The sequence below is a fragment of the Malus sylvestris genome, chromosome 7 (genome assembly GCF_916048215.2).
Source record: "Malus sylvestris chromosome 7, drMalSylv7.2, whole genome shotgun sequence".
Lineage (NCBI taxonomy): Eukaryota > Viridiplantae > Streptophyta > Magnoliopsida > Rosales > Rosaceae > Malus > Malus sylvestris.
Genome location: NC_062266.1, coordinates 10484654 through 10501895, shown reverse-complemented (window position 1 = coordinate 10501895; position 17242 = coordinate 10484654). Strand labels below are relative to the sequence as shown.

General features: G+C 40.0%; 2 protein-coding genes and 1 pseudogene across 2 annotated transcripts; 2 read left to right on the top strand and 1 right to left on the bottom strand.

Moving 5' to 3' along the window:
- Positions 1 to 5474: 5474 nt before the first annotated feature.
- LOC126628838 (PRA1 family protein F3-like) lies at positions 5475 to 6330 on the top strand. The gene has a single exon (XM_050298692.1). The coding sequence runs from the start codon at positions 5564 to 5566 to the stop codon at positions 6140 to 6142; it is 579 nt and encodes a 192-aa protein (XP_050154649.1). The 5' UTR covers positions 5475 to 5563; the 3' UTR covers positions 6143 to 6330.
- A 5801-nt stretch (positions 6331 to 12131) lies between these two features.
- Positions 12132 to 15129, top strand: LOC126628835 (pentatricopeptide repeat-containing protein At1g02150). The gene is made up of 2 exons (XM_050298685.1): positions 12132 to 12629; positions 13512 to 15129. Exons 1-2 carry the CDS (start codon positions 12261 to 12263, stop codon positions 14748 to 14750), a joined length of 1608 nt encoding a protein of 535 aa, XP_050154642.1. The 5' UTR covers positions 12132 to 12260; the 3' UTR covers positions 14751 to 15129.
- A 188-nt stretch (positions 15130 to 15317) lies between these two features.
- Positions 15318 to 16282, bottom strand: LOC126628837 (expansin-A22-like; annotated as a pseudogene).
- Positions 16283 to 17242: the final 960 nt, after the last annotated feature.

The window sequence follows — 17242 nt, the reverse complement described above, 5'->3', positions numbered from 1 at the left end:
TCCAATGATCATAATTGTTCAAATTTTAATTTCTCTTAATATACTTGCAAAAAATGGGTTAAAAATGAAATTGGTTTATCATTAGGATGCTACCAACCTTGTTATTTGGACATTCTTGTTCTACCTTCTCGGCTCTCCTCATCTTGCAATGTTGCTTGATTACCAGAACCGTCTACTTTCTAGATCACCGTTTAAAAATCAACTCTGTAAAAAAATCAACCAATAATCAAATATATCATTTAATTGTTTGATAAATATGGTAAAAAATTAAGTGTATAATGAAAAACATGGTTTGTTTATTTATTGGATAACCATTAGATGACTAAATGATTTCGTATTTAGTTAATATTTTGCATTGATGATTTTTAAATAGTGATGTAAAAAGTAGACATTTCCAATCATTAAGCAACATTGCAAGATGAGATGGGGAGATGAAAAAGTTAAACGAAAATGTCAACATGAGAAGATTGCTAGCATTCCTCTTTACGATTTGATTATCTACAGTTTCATTTTATTTTATCCAATAAATTATAATTTCTCGAAAATTTAAGATGACTAATTAATTTTCTTGAAAATTTTTATGTGATGATTATCGAAATAAAATATAAAATGTAGACTGTTTTGATTATTAAAATACATTATGGGTAGCCTTAAAGAAAGATGTTAAAGAAAGATGTGGAAAGTCCTTTTCTATATTTTTGAAAAAAATTGATGACATCCTTAACGTAGAAAACCTCTTGGTTCTTGGGTTATTAATTGGACTCAAATTTTGTACTTTAAAATTACTTTAGAATTGCAAATTACTACTAACTAGTAGTATTTTTATGTTTGAATCTTGTTTGTACCATATTTAGGGCCTCCGTATTTAGACCTCGTATAAATACTCGGGGGACTCAAATGTAATTATGTAATAAAGGAAGAGGCAAATATGTAATAAGTGAAGAGCCCTTATTCTATAAAAGGGACTCCTCACCCTCACAATTGGGGGGGCCTCCTCACCCCAGAGGCCTGACTCTCACCTCACAAACTCTCTCTCCCTCACCATCCTCTTCAACATCACAGAGAAATAAAATATCAGTGTGGACGTAGCCCAAACATTGGGGGTGAACCACGATACATCTTGTGTTATTTACTTTCTTGCAGATTCACGGTCGGATTTACGTTGTCCCAAGACCCCTTCGATTTTGTGCATCAACATTTGGCACCGTCTGTGGGAATCCACACGAGGCACCGTATGTGGGAATCGACACGAAAAATTATGTCGGTTCTCTTTCATTTTTTCACCTCCGCCGTGAATCTGCAGAAACCCAAAAACCCAGAAAACCTCACTCTTTGTGCTTTTCCAGAAAACCTTCGCAGACTCTGTGCAGTTTTAAGAAACCATCCAAAAACCCATTTTCTATATCTCTCTCTCTCTTTTATCTTTCTAGGCAACCATGCCTCTCACAGAGAGCTCAACTGTAGGAGCAGAGCACATGAAATGGAGAAGACACAGACCCCACTAGCAAGCCTTTTTAGTGTGGTCAGGATTCGCTGAGCTGTAGTGGAGTCCAACCCTGAGGTGGGCTCATAAAAAAAATGGGCCCTCTTCATGAAAAACGTTGCAAACTTGCAATCTTTCAAACATTTCCGCATCTGGGTACTCCCTAAACTGGCCTTTTGAGCTGTTCTTTGATCAGACTCAACACCTTCATGGATTCTGAGTAGAGCACCGACCACGTTGACCCCTCGGTTTTCAACCCCGCCAAGCTCAACGCATAGATCCGGCCCACCGACCCAACATAGTCCTACACCTCCGACTTGTCCGCCTTGCGGGCCTCCACCCACTTCCCCATTTCCGCCCAGAAAGCCGTCGAGTCTTCTACTCCAGATGGCTTCTACACTCTTCTACTCCAGATGGCTTCTACACTACCCGTGAGGCCACCCCCATATAAAGCATCTTTGGCATCAAAGATTGGGCCACCCTTCTGTAAAGATCATGAATAAGTTGGCCTCTCAATCATGTATTTCTCTTCTTGGTGCTTCAAATAAAACTTTTTGCTCAGCTTGTGCCCTAGGGAAATGTTCTAAACTTCCTTTTTCTAGTACTACTTGTACAACCCGCAAGCCTTTAAAACTTATCCATACGGATGTTTGGGGACCCTCACCCATAATGTCTCATCATGGTTTTCGGTATTATGTCATTTTCATAGATGACTATACCAGATATTGTTGGTTCTATCCTTTAAAGTGTAAATCTGATGTCCTTTCCACTTTTATGCAATGGAAATTACTTGTTGAGAATTCTCTGTGTACAAAAGTTATTACATTACGCTCAGATTCTGGTGGTGAATTTGTTAGCATTGCATTCTCTCAGTTCTTAGCTAGCCATGGCATTCATCATCAGCTCACTTGTCCTTACACCCTCAAGCAAAATAGGTGTGCAGAACGTAAGCATTGGCATATTGTCGAGACTTCTCGAACCCTATTGGCAGCATTTAAAGTGCCTCATGCTTATTGGGTTAAGGCTTTTGCTACCTCTGTCTATCTCATCAACAGGTTACCTACTATATCTAGATACTCTCATTGGCAGTCTATTTTCCAGAAAGCACATGACTATAAATCTCTCAAGGTTTTTGGTTGTAGTTGTTTCCCTTAGTTGAAACCATACACATCCTCAAAACTAGATCCTAAAAACAAGCCTTGTGTCGTCTTGGGATATAGCTTAAATCACAAGGGCTACCTGTGTTTACACCCATCTACTCACAGGTTGTATATTTCAAGGCATGTCCTATTTGATGAGTTAACTTTTCCATTTCATACCTTCCAACCTTCTCCATCCCAACCTGTCTCCTCATCTCCCTTATACCAATCCTCTATTCCCTCATCACTCACATTTACCTTTTATCTTCCTCATCCTACCTCTACACCAAATACAACCTCCTAAAATACAACCTCTGCCGCTTCTCCAAACCAGATCCTAACCTTTGCAGCTTCTCCATACCAGATCCAAACCTCTGCAGCTCCCCCAAATCCCCACTCATCCCAGCCTATATTACCTATTAGCAACCACCAAATGCAAACCAGATCCAAATCTGGCATATTCAAATCCAAAGCATTAGCTACAACCAAGCACCCTATTCCCTTCCATCTTGTAGTTAACTATGTTCATACAGCCTACCTACAAGCTTCTGAACACTCTCATTGGCACATACCAATGCAAAAGGAGTTCAATGCCCTTGTAACAACTGGTACATGGTCCCTTGTACCACCTTCTTCTTATCATAATCTTGTGGGATGTAAGTGGGTGTTTCGGATCAAAAGGAAACCAGATGGCTCTATTGACAGGTACAAAGCCCGCGTGGTTGCTGAAGGGTTTCACCAACAAGAGGGTCTTGACTACACTGAAACCTTTAGTTAAGTGGCCAAACCAGTGACTATTCATCTCATTCTCACTCTTGCTGCTCAATTTGATTGGTTCCTCAATCAGTTATATGTCAGTAATGCCTTTCTCCATGGCACACTTACTGAATCAGTGTTTATGCAACAGCCACCTGGCTTTGAAGATCCAACAAAACCACATCATGTTTGTCATCTTCACAGATTCCTTTATGGTTTGAAACAGGCTCCTCGAGCTTGGTATGACAAGCTTCATAGTGCTCCGCATTCTCTTGGGTTTCAAGGCTCTCAAAGTGATCATTCTCTGTTTATCAAGAGTTTTCCTACTCCGGTATTCATCCTACTCTATGTAGATGACATCTTAGTCACTGGCCCCTCATCTGCAGCTTGTCAACAAGTTCAACTCAGTGCCCTTTTTCCCATCAAGGATCTTGGTGCCCTTCACTACTTCCTTGGTATTGAAGTTAAAAGATCATCTTCTGGTCTTTTAATCTCTCAAACCAAGTATATTTTGGATCTATTGGAAAAAGCAAAAATGGAAGGTGCCAAGCCCTGCAGCGCCCCTCTCAGTACCACCAAGCTGGATCACTCGTATCCCCTGCTTGAAAATGCTTCTGAATATCGATCTCTAGTTGGAGCTCTTCAGTACTTAACCTGGACTAGACCTGATCTTAGTTTTGCTGTTAATTTGGTATGTCAGTTTATGCATAGTCCAAGACTTTCACATCTACAAGCAGTAAAACGTATTCTCAGATATCTTAAGGGTTCTCTTGATCTTGGATTATGGTTCTCCAAGTCATCTCAGGCTCCATCTCTTCAAGCTTTTTCAGATGCCGATTGGGCAGGGTGTTCTTTGGACAGAAGATCCGCAGGTGGATATTGTGTATATTTTGGCAACTCTCTCATTAGTTCGAGTGCCAAGAAGTAACCTACTATTGCTCGTTCCTCAACTGAAGCTGAATATCGATCTCTTGCCAATACAGCTGCAGAAATCACATGGATATGTAAACTGCTGGTTGACATTTCTTATTCTCTGCCTCATTTTCCCAAGATCTGGTGTGACAATCTCTCTGCCATTTCCTTAGCAAAAAATCCCATTTTTCATGCTAGAACAAAGCATGTCGAGATTGATTACCATTATATTCGTGAAGAGGTTCTAGCCAATCAAGTTTCTGTGCAGTTTATCTGTACACAGGATCAGGTAGCAGATATTTGCACCAAATCTCTATCACAGCCTCGGTTCATCCTTCTTCGTGACAAACTACAACTGCGAATACCACAATCTCGTTTGCGGGGGGATATTAAGGATAAAAATGTAATTATACCTTCAAGGGATAATACTTAGAGGCTAAGGAATGTTTAGTTAGTTAGTTTAGTTATTCCTTTTGTTAGTTGTGATGACAACTGTGATGGTTGTGATAGCCTTGTATAAATACTCAAAGTGTAAAGTTATGCATTGAATTAATAAGAAATATTTTTTCCTAATAGTGCCCACCCCTACAAACAAGAGAGGATACGTTGAACGAGCCATGCCAAATTTATCATTTTGTTTCTTTTAGCTCAAACTAGAAAGGAGTGCCCATGCTATGCTGCGGGTTTTAGAACCATATAAAACATTCTGAAAGTTGTAAATGTATTCAATAGGCAATATTATTTACATAAATGTGCAAATTACTTAGCAACTCTATTTACAATAAGGAACAAAATAAGAAATAATTTTATCCTATCTACTTACAGCCCTATTTAATCGTTGAACATATGTTTGTCAAGGATACGAAAAGTATGTCATTCGTACATTAAAAACTTGTCATGTGATGAACTGGTAATAAGAGTATCTCTTATGTATCAAGAGAATTAACCAAACAAATCTGAGAATTCGAGAATTTGAAATTAACTTGCCGCACAGCAACAGATTTGTTTTTAGCCAGGACGCTCTTCTTGTAATTCACCCTGAAATTTCCACTCAAATGTGGACAAAAATGTCGTAGTAATCGTCACTTTGTTTAAAACGTCCGTCTTGACTTATTTCCTTGAAGTTGCTACTGTCACTCTCTATCATGCGTGTGTGTATATATACAAATGCATTACCCTTTCAAAACTTATAACTTATTCGATCCAAAACATCAGCGAGTACCTTTCTAATCCCTTCAATTCAAATTAAACACCATATTTGTTTGGTCAGAAAATGGCTGACTACGGCACCATGAAAAGGCCGTCCACCATCTCCACACCAACACCTACTGATGATCCCCATAAACCGAAAGATTCAACCGGAAAAATGAGCAAGGACTTCAAGCTCTTCTGCTTCTTCAACATCCCGGCAACCCCAGAAGCTGCCGCGGTTCGCTTCACCCGAAACTTTGGTTACTTCGGATCGTACTACACACTCTTCATATGGATCGTACTCTCCATAACCCTAGTGCCTCAGCGCCGGATGTCTCTAATTTTCTTGGTGATAATGACGGCAGCGGGATGCTCGTACCTTGCGCTGTTGAGGGTAGTACCTGATTCTCTGCTGCTGCACAAGACCGTCGAAAGGCGTTTGATGCTGGTTTTGTTGGCCATTGGGACGATGATTGAGCTCATACTTACGGATGCAGCCGAATATCTGTTTGTGACTTTAGCTTGTACGGTGCCAATTATTTTGGTTCATGCAGTTTTTAGGGTTAGAGATGATGGTTTTGTTGAGGAAGAGGCTTGTGGTTTTGGTGAATATGTTCCCCCCACAACAACCGAAGAACCCAAGTTGGCGGATTCAGTTTGAAAATTCTGTGGATTTTAATAATAGTACTTGAGTTGATCAAGTAACTTGTAGCTCTAGTTGGTATGAGTGTTTTTCTTTGCACCTGATGTCCTCCCTTCAATTTTCATCTGCCAATGTCTCGCTTGTATCAAAAGATTATGGTTGAGATATTTATTTAAGAAAAATAAAGACCTATTTTTTGGTTTTAATCCAATGATCATAATTGTTCAAATTTTAATTTCACTTAATATACTTGCAAAAAATGGGTTAAAAATGAAATTGGTTTATCATTAAGATGCTACCAACCTTGTTATTTGGACATTCTTGCTCTACCTTCTCGGCTCTCCTCATCTTGCAATGTTGCTTGATTACCAGAACTGTCTACTTTCTAGATCACCCTTTAAAAATCAACTCTGTAAAAAAATCAACCAATAATCAAATATATCATTTAATTGTTTGATAAATATGGTAAAAAATTTAAGTGTATAATGACAAACATGGTTTGTTTATTTATTGGATAACCATTAGATGACTAAATGATTTCGTATTTAGTTAATATTTTGCATTGATGATTTTTAAATAGTGATGTAAAAAGTAGACAGTTCCAATCATTAAGCATCATTGCAAGATGAGATGGGGAGATGAAAAAGTTAAATGAAAATGTCAATATGAGAAGATTGCTAGCATTCCTCTTTACGATTTGATTATCTATAGTTTCATTTTATTTTATCCAATAAATTATAATTTCTCGAAAATTTAAGATGACTAATTAATTTTCTTGAAAATTTTTATGTGATGATTATCGAAATAAAATATAAAATGTAGACTGTTTTGATTATTAAAATACATTATGGGTAGCCTTAAAGAAAGATGTTAAAGAAAGATGTGGAAAGTCCTTTTCTATATTTTTGAAAAAAATTGATGACATCCTTAACGTAGAAAACCTCTTGGTTCTTGGGTTATTAATTGGACTCAAATTTTGTACTTTAAAATTACTTTAGAATTGCAAATTACTACTAACTAGTAGTATTTTTATGTTTGAATCTTGTTTGTACCATATTTAGGGCCTCCGTATTTAGACCTCGTATAAATACTCGGGGGACTCAAATGTAATTATGTAATAAAGGAAGAGGCAAATATGTAATAAGTGAAGAGCCCTTATTCTATAAAAGAGACTCCTCACCCTCACAATTGGGGGGGCCTCCTCACCCCAGAGGCCTGACTCTCACCTCACAAACTCTCTCTCCCTCACCATCCTCTTCAACATCTCAGAGAAATAAAATATCAGTGTGGACGTAGCCCAAACATTGGGGTGAACCACGATACATCTTGTGTTATTTACTTTCTTGCAGATTCACGGTCGGATTTACGTTGTTCCAAGACCCATCTGGTTTTGTGCATCAACATTTGGCACCGTCTGTGGGAATCGATACGAAAAGTTATGTCGGTTCTCTTTCATTTTTTCACCTCCGCCGTGAATCTGCAGAAACCCAGAAACCCAGAAAACCTCACTCTTTGTGCTTTTCCAGAAAACCTTCGCAGACTCTGTGCAGTTTTAAGAAACCATCCAAAAACCCATTTTCCATCTCTCTCTTTCTCTCTCTTATCTTTCTAGGCAACCATGCCTCTCACAGAGAGCTCAACTGCAGGAGCAGAGCACATGAAATGGAGAAGACACAGACCCCACTAGCAAGCCTTTTTAGTGTGGTCAGGATCCGCTGAGCTGTAGTGGAGTCCAACTCTGAGGTGGGCTCATCCAACAAAATGGGCTTCCTTCGTGAAAAACGTTGCAAACTTGCAATCTTTCAAACATTTCCGCATCTGGGTACTCCCCAAACCGGCTTTTTGAGCTGTTCTTTGATCTGACCCAACACCTTCATAGATTCTGAGTAGAGCACCGGCCACGTTGACCCATCAGTCTTCAACCTCGCCAAGCTCAACGCACAGATCCGGCCCACCGACCCGACATGGTCCTGCACCTCCGACTTGTCCGCCTTACGGGCCTCCACCCACTTCCCCATTTTCACCCAGAAAGCCGTCGAGTCTTATACTCCAGATGGCTTCTACACTACCCATGAGGCCACCCCCATATAAACATCTCTCTCTCTAAGCTGTCTTCCAATTAAATCATGAGCAGAGCAAAATTCATTCAGATCCATCAACATCATTTTCTGTCTTTACGAAGCAGTGATGTCAGTGTCTGAAGAAGCAGCGATCTCTATTTGGCTACTGAAAACTAAGGAAAAGAAACTGCTCGAATGAGGGATTTGCTGCGCTGGCTCGCCCTGCAACCATCGCTCTCTCAAAAACCAGAACACAAAAAACTTTATCTGCAACAATGGCGACGAAGAAGGCGATGATAGTCGTTAAGAGCGTGGATCTGCAACTCTACATGGGGCGGTGGTACTTCGACCTGGTTGTCAATGTCTCGAAACTCCAGCAGTTCTTCCCGCCTCGTTTGCCCCTTCCTTCTCCACCCGAGAAGGTCAATGAGGTCGCCACCGAAGTAGAGCGAAAAAAGGATGAAGGTGGCATGGCAGGCGAAACATTTACAGACTATCGCCCTCTAAAACTATCCATTGGCCTTCCTTATCCAGATCATGTTGTCGAAACATCGTCCTTGGTTACTGTGCAGCCACCTGAGCCCACTTACGATCTGAAAATCAAGGTTGATTTGGAAAATTTAAAGGCTTTGTCATGTTTACAGATTGAGATATTGGTCAACGCTTGTCAGAGACACCTGCAACATCTTCCAAATGGTGAGAGGGCAGGATTCTTCGTTGGGGATGAAGCTGGTGTGGGGAAAGGTCAAACAATAGCAGGGTTAATATGGGAGAATTGGCACCGTGGGATGAGGAAAGCAGTCATATCGTACTCGGGTTTTCTCCTGCACCCAAATCCCGTCATAGCGCTCGATCGCAGCTCCATCGCCTCTGTTAGGAGCTTCCTCTCCGATTCCGGCATTTGACTACATCAGGGGTTAAGCATCGATCCACGAGCTCATTGCTCTGTTACTTTGAACTGTCATTTAGAGCTTTACCCAACAACCATGTGATAAGTTCAGAATACTCAACAATATTTTGGCAGATCGGGAAAACAATAATAAAAGCAAATAGTCGTGGCTATTATGGCAATGATGGACTACTTTATCGGGGACATGGAAAATGAGAAGCGTTTGACCTACACCTCTGGGATATGGTTGGAGGTGGTATCAATCATGATTCACAAGAATTCTTTTTCACTAAAAATAGAGCCTTGGGGATGGACTCGTGGACCATGCAGCATAAAAGAGAAAAGAAGAAAGCAAAAGCAAGGAATAAACATCCACACTACAAAAGAAAGGAATAAACACCCCACCAGAATGATGTGATTTACTTTTCTTGTTTTTTGAATGATGTGATTTATTTTTCTTATCTTTCGGAGACATCTGTATAAACCCCATTAGAGGGTAATAAAAAAAAATGAAAAAAAAGGGCAAGCCCAAAGTAATGGGCTGGAATGTTATGTGGAGGGCGAAGGCCCATAGGCCTAAAAGAGCCAGGCCCTCTATTACCACCAACCAGGTGATCAAAAATACGTCCAGTGCTACAAAAAATTATTCGGCAGCCTGCCGCTATTACCACCAACCAGGTGATTAAAAGTACGTCCAGTGCTACAAAAATTATTCGGCAGCCTGCCGTTATTATCACCAACTAGGTGATCAAAAGTACGCCCAGTACTCCAAAATTATTCGGCAGCCTGCCACTATTATCACCAACTAGGTGATCAAAAGTACGTCCAGTACTCCAAAATTATACATGAGCATCATTCATGTCAATCATACATAAGCATTCATGAGCGTCACTCATGTCAATTATACATAAACATCCATGACCATCATTCATGTCAACATTCATGAGCATCACTCATGTCAACATTCATGAGCATCACTCATATCAATCAACATAAACATTCATGAGCATCACTCATTCGAAAGCTTCATTTACAGAGCTCTACCTTCAAAAGCTTCATTTACAAAACCTCTAGCTTCAAAAGCTTCATTTACAGAGCTCTAGCTTCAAAAGCTTCATTTACAAAAGCTCCAGCTTCAAAAGCTTCACTTGCAAAGCTTCACCTACAAAGCTTCAGTGTAAGGTATACAAATACCGCCTCCGAACAACTGCCACTTCGGCCCATACATGGATTCAATTTGAAGTTTCCAGCCAACATACTCTATTGATCGAAAACTTGGGGGACTACATTATGTACCATATATTGGACCTCAACTGGGCCTCATGAAAAATACTTGGGGGACTTAGCCCATTATTTATGTACTGAGGAGCGAGCCCTTATTTTATAAAAGGGACTCCCTCACTTTCATTAGAGAGCACCAATTCTTCATGTATTGAGGAGCGAGCCCTTATTTTATAAAAGGGACTCCCTCACTTTCATTAGAGAGCATCGCCGCCAGCTGAGCAACCGCCTCGCCGCGAGCATCACTCCTAACCCATTATTCATGTACTGAGGAGTGAGCCCTTATTTTATAAAAGGGACTCCCTCACCTTCATTAGAGAGCATTGCCGCTAGCTGAGCAACCGCCTCGCCGCGAGCATCACTCTTAGCCCATCACTTATGTATTGAGGAACGAGCCCTTATTTTATAAAAGGGACTCCCTCACCTTCGTTAGAGAGCATCACCGCCAGCTGAGCAACTGCCTCGCCGCGAGCATCACTCTTAGCCCATCACTTATGTATTGAGGAGCGAGCCCTTATTCTATAAAAGGGACTCCCTCACCTTCAATGCCACAAGCCGAGTCAACCAAGGCAACATAAGACACAAACTGAGCCGCCTTGCAACATGTGCTACTTCTAGTCAAGCATCAGTTCAAGTTTCCACACATGGACTGAATTTCAAGTTTCCAACCAAAAGACTCTCTTGACTGAATACTTGAGGTATTACTGTTTGTACCATATTTAAGGCCTCCATATTTAGACCTCGTATAAATACTCGGGGGACTCAAATGTAATTATGTAATAAAGGAATGAGCAAATATGTAATAAGTGAGGAGCCCTTATTCTATAAAAGGGACTCCTTACCCTCACAATTGGGGGAGCCTCCTCACCCCCCAGAGGCCTGACTCTCACCTCACAAACTCTCTCTCCCTCGCCATCCTCTTCAACATCTCAGAGAAATACAATATCAGTGTGGACGTAGCCCAAACATTGGGATGAACCACGATACATCTTGCGTTATTTATTTTCTTGCAGATTCACGGTCGGATTTACGTTGTCCCAAGACCCCTCCGGTTTTGTGCATCAAAAAATTTCATGGATGGTGAGTTTATTCCTCCACTGTTTAGTGCAAATGTTCTTTGTATGAAAAAAATAAAACAAAACATTACTTAGAGTTTAGACTTCCACTATAAATAAGTAAAAAATAATTACATTAGGACACTAATTATTTGTGCGTTTTACATGATGATATATTTACATTAGGAGATCATAAATTAAGCCTAAGCTAGGGAATATGCCAAATATAATAATTTGTCATCCACCATAGTTGAATTTTTTTTTTTTTTTTTTTTTTGGAATCTAGTGTCTCCGGGTCTTTGACCCGACTACTCACTAGGCCACCCGCCTGACCCCACAACATTTGGTAGGCAAGAAACGCTAGCAATTGCTAGGTGGGTACCTTGAGAGGTGTCGAACCCCAGACCTCTTGGTAACAAACCAAGGGCCTGACCATTAGACTAAACGCTCTTAGGTTACCAGAGTTGAATTTGACACTAACTATTTGTTATTTAGTAATACTTTTCTTCTCAATATTGAAAAATGTTCAAAATTTGAATCTCTCTCCCATTTGTATTTAAACAAATTTTGTGCTTAGTAATTGGTGTGAATCTAACTTTATTGTTTGCACTAAATTTATCAAACCAATCATGAATTGAAACAAAATAAATAAATAAATAAATTATTTTTAGGAAAAGAAGAAAAACAAAAGAAGAGAGAGGAAATGAAAATAATAGGGCCATGAAGTATTTTCACAAACTTTATCTTCCAAACCAACAGTCTCCCACTCTCTCTCTCCCCTCCTCCACCCCCGCTTCCAATCCCCCATTTCCATTAACCCTTCAATAAACCCTCCTCCTCCACCAAACAAAATGCTTCCCCACACTTCCGTCCACCACCACCACAACGCCACCCTCTCCTCCTCCCTCTTCTACACCCGCCCCCTCCTATGCAAAATCCCAACTGGGACCCTGCCCGGTTCCATAAATTTTCTAAAACTCCCCACCATCTCCTGCTCCATATCCCAAGTCCACAACTATGGCACCGTGGACTACGAGCGGAGGCCCATGGTCAAATGGAACGCCATTTACCGGAAAATATCGCTCACGGAGGACCCTGAAGTGCGGTCTGCTGACATGTTGAACCAGTGGGAGAAGGAGGGCAGGAAGCTCACCAAGTGGGAGCTTTGTAGAGTGGTCAAGGAATTGCGGAAATACAAGCGCTATGACAGAGCTCTTGAGGTAAAAGAAGTAAAATTTATACTGAAAAATTGTATTTTGTGCGCTTTTTTTGTGGGTTTAGGGTTTTGATTAGTGGGTAATTCATAGTTTTACTGGGAAATGCTTCAGTTGAATCTTATGTTTTTATGCTCCTTGGTAAATTCTACATTGGGTTTTTGTTAATTTGGTGTTTGTGAGTGTACTTTTATTGATAGGTAAGTGAAAAATCAAATTTAATGCTTAAATTGATTGGTCTGAAAGTTTTGTTTCTCTTGTTTTGGTACAATCATGCATTGATTTAGGTAATGCAGTTCATATGTTTCTCGAGGTTATAATTTCAGTATTTGGATACTCTTGGCCTAAAGTGATAAGCAACCACTTATCAGTTTAAAGGCCTATTTTGAGTCTGTTTGCTGAAAAAACAATGAGATTTTTAGATGTAACAACTGCTGATTCTCTCAAGATGTCTTGAGATTGCTTATATTAGAATGCATTATGCATGTTCGTATAAAATGACAAATCGTCAAGTATACTGTGATTGAGAGAAATGGAATAATATATGAAAAGATGTTTTCATTACAGGCCAACTCACATAATGTCCTGAAACTTTTAGCAATATTTGTTTGTCACCTTATAGTAAGCCAATAGATACAAATGAAAACGTAACGTGCACGCTAAATTGATTTATATCATAAGGGCTCTATGACCATATGGAAGGTTTTGACTCATATGAACCAAAGCGAGAGGGATTAAGATTTTATTACTGAATGACATGGAGTGGAGAAGTCTGAGGATAGAAATGGTAAAATAGTAAATTTCACCTGATTTGCTGTATTTTTTGAATTGGAGAGACAAGATGGCATGTCTTATTATCGGTTCTGAATTTTTCATGCACCCTGTCAGGTGTATGATTGGATGAGCAACAGAGGAGAGAGGTTTAGAATATCCACTAGCGATGCTGCAATTCAACTAGATTTATTTGCTAAAGTTCGGGGAGTTGCTAGCGCTGAAAATTACTTCCTGAGCCTGCCAGATACATTAAAGGACAGGAGAATATATGGGGCTCTACTCAATGCCTATGTTCGGGCTCGAATGAAACAGAAGGCAGAAGCATTACTGGAAAAAATGAGAACGAAAGGTCATGCATTGCAATCTCTTCCATTTAATGTGATGATGACACTCTATATGAATCTCAGAGACTATGATAAAGTTGATTCGATTATTTCTGAAATGATAGAGAAAAACATCCAGCTAGATATATACTCCTACAATATCTGGTTATCGTCTCGTGGATCCCAAGGATCTGCAGAACGGATGGAAGAGGTTTTCGAAAAGATGAAAGTGGACAGAACCATTAATCCCAACTGGACCACATTCAGCACAATGGCTACAATGTACATCAAGATGGGGCAGCTTGACAAGGCCGAAGCTTGCCTGAGGAAGGTTGAGAGTAGAATCACAGGTCGGGATCGGATACCTTATCATTATCTTTTAAGTCTTTATGGCAGTGTTGGCAAGAAAGAGGAGGCTTATCGGGTGTGGAATGTATACAAAGCAAGTTTTCCCACTATTCCGAATCTGGGTTACCATGCTATAATATCTTCTCTACTCAGATTAGGTGATGTTGAAGGGTCTGAGAAGCTTTATGAGGAATGGCTGACAGTTAAGTCAACATACGACCCTAGAATTGCAAATCTTTTCATAACGTTTTATATTAAAGAAGGGGATTTTGATTCTGCCCAAAGTTTCTATAACCACATGGTTGATGTAGGAGGAAAACCCAACTCAAGTACGTGGGAGTCCCTCACTGAAGGGCACATGGAAGAGAGGAGAATTTCTGAGGCATTATCCTGCTGGAAAGAAGCTTTTTCTGCTGAGGGATCAAAGAGTTGGAGGCCAAAGCCCGTAAATATTTCTGCCTTCCTTGAACTTTGTGAGCAAGAAGCTGATTCGGTAAGCAAAGAGGTTTTCATGGGACTTTTGAGCCAGTCAGGACAGCTTAAAAATAAGTTGTATGCATCACTACTTGGCTTAACTGATGATGTTAATGATAAAACTAATGTTAATGGGGATGATGACGATGAGAAAGCGGATGATGGGTCAGAATTTCTTTTGAACCAATTGCAGGACACTACCCCGTGATACTTCTTGAATGTTTGGGAAAATCTGCTCGGGTGCAGCGAAAGTTTTTCACTGAGATAGGATCCATTCACGTTTCAGTGTGATCCTTCCTTTCCATGGTTACATTCTATTTGTAGTAGCTGGGTATGTGCGAGTTACCAAGTTGACAGGGCCTTCATATCAGAGTGAGTTTTGAACGGAAGATTCTGCTCTGCAGAAGAATATGTTGGTAATTTGTGCGACTGGTAACCCCATCTCCGCTCATCGTCTGTGGTGAGAGTTGATATGAACTTGTTGATGTAATTTTGTGTAGTTAAAGAGCAAGACGCTATGCAGTCGATTACATATGTATAACTATAAATTCCTAAATGATATGTTAATATATACAATTTTTGCTGTCTCTCCCTCCCTCTCTGCTTCAACATTAAAGTTGTTGAAGGGTTAAAACAACTAAGGGCGACAGCAGCGTACGGTGAGCCCCTTGATCTAATTAAGGGTTAAAACAACGCTGGTATTCAATACGAATTCCATAGTTATTATAGACCATCTGCATCACAAGAGAGATCATCGAATTTCTAATATGTGAGACTAAAAGTTACTTCCGCCCTCAAAGATTTGGCCAAATTGCCAATGTTCTGGTGCAACGTTATCAAACTCTGAGTGTTCTCCCGTCGCTAATGGTAACCTGGAATGACAAGCTTTGCCCTGCCATGTTGATTCGGTCTGCCACATTTGGCAACAATTTCTTGACATCTGAAGCCAACCGGTGTTACAGCCTCTGATTCTGACACTCATCCCATCTCAGGCACTACCGACATTGTACACCAACACCTCAAGCCAGTAAGGGTTTCCATGGAGCTCAAATTTGACCCCTCCTTGTTTGGAGCATGGGACTCTTGTGTACTTGATGGGAGATATCCCAGCTTTGGCCTGTGCAATCATTGTGAATATAGGCATGGACAAGTCAAAGTGTTTTTGTGGTGGATTGCACCAATGGTCAGGAGTTGGGTCCCAGTTTGGTGGACAAAAGTTGTTTGCTGTAAGTTTGATAGTCCTAACATTAGCAGGACACCATTGTGGATCATCGACGCACATTACCTCGAAACAAGCACCACAGACGAGCCCGTCGTTGAATAGTACTGTACAGCCGTTGTCTCCGAGCCATAGCCTTCTTGGAAGAGATCACCGTATATCCATATGCGCCTTCTGTTTAAAGTACAAGAAATAGATCAAGTTAAAACTATCAATGTATCGGAAACAAAAATTTTGTATGTGCCGGTTATATATACACATTCTTCTCATATTACGTACGGCACTAAGTGGGTTCAGTACTACCGTGAGAGAGAGTTGTTATATGAAACCAGTGAATAAAATAAAAAATTCTTCACTTACTCATGGTTCCTGATCCACCCATGTCACCATAAAGCGTTGGGTGTGCGTCGTCCCAATCATTGCTCATGGCTTTCTCGGCCAATGGCAGTTTTGTTGCCCATGGCTGGAACCAAAAGAGCCATTGACACTGTCCATGGAAACAAGTTCTGAAACTTAGCCATGACTGTATATGATTGTGTGAGAAAACCGGAATGCTATTGCAATTTTACACACAGATAAACACACACACATATTGTGGTCTTTGCATACCCATTTTCCATGTGTAATGAAGTTAGTGTGGTGGTTGGTAATGTCTACTAAGTATAACTCGTGATATGTTTTCTTTCTAGTTTTGTTTAAGGTGATAAAGTCTTTTCTTAAACAAACGAGATATCGGAGTGGAGCAATCAAACTCGGGACTTAAGACGCAAGAGTTAACAATACTTTTGATTCACCGAGCTACAAGCCTCTTGCTATGCAGAATAAGTTCTTAATTTCCTACAACACTAAATTTTATTTATTTAAATTTTATTTATTTGTACAAAGAATAGTAGGAGGACAGAACGATCACATAACCTTTGTATAAGAAAAACAGATAGAAGAAAGGATCAATTTTTTTTACTAGAAGGTAAATAATAATTCTAAAGGATCATGATCACATTCTGACACACCCCAACCCGGAATGTTCACTTGGAATCCGAATCGAGTTGTGATGGCCGATAATTGGAAGGTAACGAAGCCATAAAGTGCAATGATGTGGAAAATGTGAATAAATTTAAACCTAAAAGTGCCTAAATATAAGAGTGCGCTGTGAGCGGGAATGAACTCATTTCATACGTGATGACATAACATAAGTAAAGTACAGTAAAGTGGATTGAGAATCATACCATCGAAGGTAATCTCCAATACCAAGATTGCCATGAATCCTTGTTGATAAGAAAGCTTAGCTATTAAAACTTGGAGGGGCGAAAAATAAGGGTGAGTGGGCCTAAAAATAAAGTTGTATAAAAACCTTTCTGAAAACATTGTAACCCCTCGCCGTAAAACAAGCAAAGTTTCCAAAATATACTTACTACGTATAGTATAAAAATACTTACCGTAGCCTGCAAAATCTCAAGAATTCATTACGGCACAATATCTTG

Bases quoted from the DNA above. Each gene is read 5' to 3' on its own strand.
- LOC126628838 (XM_050298692.1), top strand. From the start codon at position 5,564: ATGGCTGACTACGGCACCATGAAAAGGCCGTCCACCATCTCCACACCA.
- LOC126628835 (XM_050298685.1), top strand. From the start codon at position 12,261: ATGCTTCCCCACACTTCCGTCCACCACCACCACAACGCCACCCTCTCC. The intron at 12,630-13,511 runs GTAAAAGAAGTA...GCACCCTGTCAG, and splicing joins GCTATGACAGAGCTCTTGAG to GTGTATGATTGGATGAGCAA.